Below are 6614 nucleotides of genomic sequence, written 5' to 3'. Positions count from 1 at the left end.
TCACTTGTCGTACCGCATTTCTGCCGCTAGGAATCCAATACATTTGCCTCAACGAATGAAGTGTTGCTTGAATTCCGCTATGAAAAATTTTTTTGGTGATACTGCTCAATGATTAATTTCGTTACATGATGTCCTTTTGGTAATAACAGAGGGTGTTTTTTCGAATAAGACAAGCTAGCATGAGCTAATCGTCCTCCTACTCTCAATAAACCGTCTTTATCGATAAATGGATTTAATGGAGCTAACTCATTATTGGCGGTCTTTTGTGTCGTTATTGCATGGATTTCTTTGGCAAAATTTTCGTGTTGTGTTAATTTGATTATGCGTCTGATTGCGTTCTGTAGTTCGTCTGTCGTAAGTATACTTGGGTCATGATTTTTGCGTATCGTATTCTTTGAAAATCTTAGACAGTATGCTGTTACTCGTATCAATTTAGTAAAGGATGAGAATTGACGTAATATGTCGAAGTCTGTTTTTCGTGTTGTAAAAACTTGTAGGGGACGCATTTCCGGCATTTCAGTTACTTTTAGAATTGTTACCGGCCATTTGCTATTTTCGTATATTAGCCATGACGGCCCTCTTTGCCACAATTTATTTTTTATGTATTCTTCTGTCGTTAGTCCGCGAGACACCACATCTGCTGGGTTTTCACCCGACGGAATGTGTCGCCATTCATGCTGGTTTGTTATACTTTGTATTTCTGCTACCCGATGTGATACAAATGTTTTTAACTCGTGTGGTGAAGCCTTTAACCAGTTGAGTACAATTGTTGAGTCTGTCCAAAATGTTATCTTTTCAAATTGTAGGTGTTGCAGACTGTTCATGATGGTTTTGTAAAGTTTGGATAATAGATATGCGGCACATAATTCTAATCGTGGTAAGGTTTGCGTTTTAAGAGGCGCTACTCGCGACTTGGCGCACAACAGTTGTACTTGCACTTTGTTGTTGGTTTTCGACCTCATGTAAATACATGCACCGTAGGCTTGTTCGCTAGCATCGCAGAATCCATGTAACTGCAATGACTGGTAATCGCTGATGACTACTCTACGTGCTATCTTGATTGTTTTTATGTATGTTAAATCTCTACAATAATTTACCCATTTCGTATGGAGTTCTTCCGATACCGATTCGTCCCAATTCAATTTTGATGCCCACAGTTCCTGCATGATCATTTTTGCCCGTATTATTATGGGCGCCAATAGTCCTAAGGGGTCAAAAAGTTGCGCTACTTGTGACAATATTGTTCGTTTTGTGATCCGTTTAGTATTATTAAAATCTTTGACTGCGTTTGATATCGTGTCTTCTCTCGCGTTCCACCGTATGCCTAAAGCGTTGACCGTGTTCTCTAGATCTAGTTTTAGATGCGTCTCTTCCAACTTATCTTGTCGGATATCGAGTAATTCGGGCGCGTTTGATGCCCATTGTCGAAGTTTAAATCCCCCTTTCTGACAAAGTTCCGTGATCTCTTCGCGAATTGTTACTGCTTCCTCAATTTTTTTAGCGCCAGTCAGTAAATCGTCGACATAAAAATCCTTGCGGAGTATTCGCGATGCTATTGGATACGTCAAAGTTTCGTCTGCTGCTAATTGGTGCAATGTACGAATTGCTAAAAATGGTGCGCACGATGTCCCGTATGTAACCGTGTTTAATCTGTAAGTTCTTATTGGTTGATCTGTAGATTCCCGCCACAAGATCTTCTGAAAATTGCGATCGTCTGAGTGTACTCGTATTTGTCGGTACATTTTTGTAATGTCTGCGGTTAGTACATAGATGTGTGATCTGAATCGGACTAATAACGAGAATAGGTCGTCTTGTATAGTGGGTCCTACCATGAGTATTTTATTTAACGATATGGCTGCTGAAGTTTTACAAGACGCATCAAATACGACGCGAAGTTTCGTGGTTACACTATTGTCCTTTATTACCCCGTGGTGCGGCAGGTAGTACCCTTCCTCTCTCACCGGGGAATCTACTACCGACATGTGTCCTAATTTAATATATTCCCGCAAAAATTCAGTGTATTCGGACTTTAATTGCTCGTTTCTGTCAAGTGATCGTTCTAAACTATGAAATCGTTTTAGTGCAATGTGATATGACTCTCCTAGATTCGTGGGATTTTCTTTGAATGGTAGGCGTACGGTGTAAATACCTGACTGTGGATCGCGTGTCGTGTTTGACTGATAGTGGGTTTCGCATTGTTTTTCTTCCCGTGATAGTACCGGCGTTTGTGGACCGTCTTCAACTTCCCAAAATTTTACTATCTGATTATGAATAGCGTCTAGCGTCAAGTTGCAAATTCGATTTTTAGTGTTGTTTTGGTTGGGTAAAGACCCTGTTACCACCCATCCTAATCTGGTCTTTTGTAACGTGACCGCTGTGTTGTCTAGGGTAAATTGCCCGACCGCGAGCAGCTTGTAAAATATCTCGGCACCGATCAGTCCATCGATTTTGGCAGTTTTATAGAACGTGGGATCCGCTAATTGTACGTTTGCTGGTATTTGTAATTCTTCGGCGCGTATTGATCGCGTGGGTATTGATCCACTGATTTGGGGCACTACCAATAAATTTAAACGCGTAGAAAAGGCGTTTATTCGTGACTGAATTATTGTGTTTACTGATGTTTTTATTGTTGACACTACTTGATTGATTCCGACTACTGGTGTGTCAACTTTGTTGCGAGGAAGTTCGAGTTTTGCGGCTAGTCTCTCTGTGATAAAATGAGTCTGTGATCCCGAATCTAATAGCACCCGACATGTGTGATATTTTCCCTGATTATCCGCAATTTTAATCAACGCGGTCGATAACAATACTTCCGAAGGAATATTAATCGAATTTAATGAGGTTTTTGGAGATTGTATGGCCTGATTCGAATTCTGTGTATCTATGTGTAATATTGTATGATGTTTTCCACGGCATTTTTTGCATGTGCTGGTGTGGCAATCTTTCGTAAAGTGATTCGATCTAAGGCAATTGTGGCAGAGTCCTGCCTTCCGTACTATTTCAATTCGATGATTTACATCCGTGTCACTAAGCTTCGAACAATATTGTGTAAAATGAGCGCCCTGACACAAATGGCATACGGCTGTTACTTTACTTGGGTATGCGATTGTTGGTTTCGGCTGATTGAACCAATGCTGTGTTGGTCGTTGGTTATATGAATTCTGCGGTGCTAACGTTCTGTGCATCGGTTGTTGGGGTTTTTTTTGTATATCGGGTTGCAGATCTTCTAATACCCTAAATCTGTTTTGTAAAAATTCCAAAAGTTCGTTGACTGACGGAAACGCTTTCCCTTGGGTGTGTTCCTTCCACCTTTGTTTTGTCTGTTCGTCTAGTTTGGAAGTTATCGCGTACACCGGGAAGGCTTCTAAGAATGGTTGATTCATTGCTTCTAATGCGCGGTAGTGTTTTGTGGCTTCGTCTATAAGATCGCCCAGAGAATTTGGATTCGACCGCCCGCATTGAGGTAGCTCAAATAACGCCTTGATTCTATTATTCACGATTGCAGTGGGATTATTATAATGACGTTCTAAGATGTCCCACGCAACCGAATAATTAGCTGCGGTAGTTTCTAGGGATTCTATCTTTTCTGCTGCCTTTCCCGTCAGGCACGAACGCAAGTATGATAATTTTTGCCCGTCCCGAAATCGAGGGTTGTCGTGTATCGATGTTTTAAAGGCATCGCTAAAGGTTGGCCATGCGGCATATGACCCATGAAATTTCGGAAGGTGTAACGTAGGTAGTTTTACATTTGCTTCTATTGCGTTAACCGTCTCAGCATCGAATAAGTGAGCTAACAGATCGGATGTTCGGTTCTCTGCGCTGTTGATTACGGGTTCGGTTACGGGTTTTGCTACTGCTTGCGACGCGTTGTCGATGATCGTTTGCGCCTTTCCTACTATTTCGTAATAACTGTCCGCAAATTCTATCCGTTCGTTTATCCGCGTCTCGAATGTATTTCCGTCAGCGATCATTTCTAGTTGATCCTGCACGGCTTCGAATGTCTTGAACTCGTCGTGTATCTTCGCGATTCGCGTTTTCCACTGATTTAAGCATAATTTTTCGATCTCGCTTTCAGTTACAAACTTACGGAATGACGTTAGATTTCGCTTTATGACTGCTCGTTTTTTAATTAATTCGGTTTCGCTTAGTCCGACGAGATGCGACATGACGATTAGATGTGTATAACAACGTTTGCAAAATACAGTATAGGGACGCGATGTGATCTATTGGTGATTTACTGCTGTCACTGCTTCGTTGAAACTGGTTGTTGAGGGATTGTTGATAGCTCCAGATGGGATGACCTTGGATGCTGTCGTTGTTGCTGCTTCGGCGTTGTGGTGAAGGTATGTCGTTGATCTCAGTGCGCTTCCTCTGTGGCGATGATCCTGATGACCAATAATCGGCTGCGATCGGCGGATGTGGCGCTCCAGACGTCACTGAATCTGCTCGATGCGTTGCGGATGTTGTACTCCAGACGTCACTGGATCTGCACGATGCGTTGCGGATGCTGTACTCCAGTACAATTGATTCTCCCTCAGGTTTTGACGTGTTGTTTTCAATGGATCAAGCTTTTCGTTAGCTAATAATCCGGCTCGAAGGACCAAATTTATGTATACGAAGGTCACGATGTAGGAGTTTCGTTGCCTTCTCTCAATATGTATTTTAATAATATTGAGCACCTTGGAATAATAATGAATGTAACACCGTTGACTATATACAACTTTATTACACTTTGTACATGGATGAAGTTCGCGATATCTGGTTGTTGTAGAGAGTTCGTCTCGTCTAGTCGCGTTTTCGATTTTGTTCTGTTCTGTCTTGTCGTGTCCTGTGCATCGTCAGTTTGGTTTTTTCGTGATTGGAGGAATTTGGATTTAGGTGGGAAAAATATGGCGTTTCGTAATTGGTCGTGGGTGCATTGGGAGGAGTTTTTGAGTTGTTGAGAGTGGGAGACAGTCAGGAAATTCCTTGGTTTTGTCTTCGTTCGTCAATAGCGTGATTTATGGTACAAGTTCCGTTCGTCGTTTCGTTCGGTCGCACGTGCTGTCCGTCTGTCGGGATTGGGGTTGTCGAATTGCAGTGGTCATAAATTAGTTTTCTCGGTTCTGGTATTTTGCTGATTCGCACGTGTTTTTTAGGGTACATCCCTTTCAGGTATGTCCCTTTATCGCAACGGTCGAACGGTACGGTACGGTCGATCTTCGGTGTTGCCGTCGCAACACTATCCTCTATCCTATCCTATCCTCTATCCTATCCTATCCTCTATCCTATCCTATCCTCTATCCTATCCTATCATCTATCGTATCCTATCCTGTATCCGATCAAATCGCCTATCCTTTCCTATCCTCTATCCTACCCTATCCTCTATCCTATCCTATCCTCTGTCCCATCCTATCCTCTATCCTATCCTATCCTCTATCCTATCCTATCCTCTATCCTATCCTATCCTTCTCTCCTATCCTATCCTCTATCCTATCCTATCCTCTATCCTATCCTATCCTCTATCCTATCCTATCATCTATCGTATCCTATCCTGTATCCGATCAAATCGCCTATCCTTTCCTATCCTCTATCCTACCCTATCCTCTTTCCTATCCTATCCTCTGTCCCATTCTATCCTCTATCCTGTCCTATCCTCTATCCTATCCTATCCTCTATCCTATCCTAGCCTCTATCCTATCCTATACTCTATCCTGTCCTATCCTCTATCCTATCCTATCCTCTATCCTATCCTATCCTCTATCCTATCCTATCCTCTATCCAATCCTATCCTCTATCCTATCCTATCATCTATCGTATCCTATCCTGTATCCGATCAAATCGCCTATCCTTTCCTATCCTCTATCCTACCCTATCCTCTATCCTATCCTATCCTCTGTCCCATCCTATTCTCTATCCTATCCTATCCTCTATCCTATCCTATCCTCTATCCTATCCTATCCTTCTCTCCTATCCTATCCTCTATCCTATCCTATCCTCTATCCTATCCTATCCTCTATCCTATCCTATCATCTATCGTATCCTATCCTGTATCCGATCAAATCGCCTATCCTTTCCTATCCTCTATCCTACCCTATCCTCTATCCTATCCTATCCTCTGTCCCATCCTATCCTCTATCCTATCTTATCCTCTGTCCTATTCTATACTCTATCCTATCCTTTCCGCCATCCTATCCTATCCTGTCCTCTATCGAATCCTATCCTCTATCCTATCCAATACCCTATCCTATCCTCTATCCGATCCTATCCTCTATCCTATCCTATCTTCTATAATATCGTTTCCTCTGTCCTATAATGTCCTCTATCCTATAATATCATCTATCCTATCCTATTCTCTATCCTATCCTATCCTATCCTCTATCGTATCCTATCCTCTAACTTATCCTATCCTCTATCCTATCTTATCCTCTGTCCTATTCTATACTTTATCCTATCCTTTCCGCCATCCTATCCTATCCTGTCCTCTATCGAATCCTATCCTCTATCCTATCCAATACCCTATCCTATCCTCTATCCGATCCTATCCTCTATCCTATCCTATCCTCTATAATATCGTTTCCTCTGTCCTATAATGTCCTCTATCCTATAATATCATCTATCCTATCCTATCCTCT

General features: G+C 42.0%; 1 protein-coding gene across 1 annotated transcript; it reads right to left on the bottom strand.

The window, feature by feature from the left end:
- Window positions 1-125: 125 nt before the first annotated feature.
- On the bottom strand, window positions 126-5145 carry LOC143363495 (uncharacterized; the record flags this gene model as incomplete). The annotated part of the gene is made up of 5 exons (XM_076804067.1): window positions 5128-5145; window positions 4739-4978; window positions 4514-4679; window positions 4203-4442; window positions 126-4114 (listed from the first exon to the last, which is right to left on the bottom strand). Coding segments are annotated over exons 1-5 (4653 nt in total), but the record flags the coding sequence as incomplete, so codon positions are not given.
- Between the last annotated feature and the right edge of the window lie 1469 nt (window positions 5146-6614).

The sequence above is a fragment of the Halictus rubicundus genome, unplaced genomic scaffold (assembly GCF_050948215.1).
Source record: "Halictus rubicundus isolate RS-2024b unplaced genomic scaffold, iyHalRubi1_principal scaffold0050, whole genome shotgun sequence".
Lineage (NCBI taxonomy): Eukaryota > Metazoa > Arthropoda > Insecta > Hymenoptera > Halictidae > Halictus > Halictus rubicundus.
This window is presented reverse-complemented; position numbering and strand designations above follow the sequence as displayed.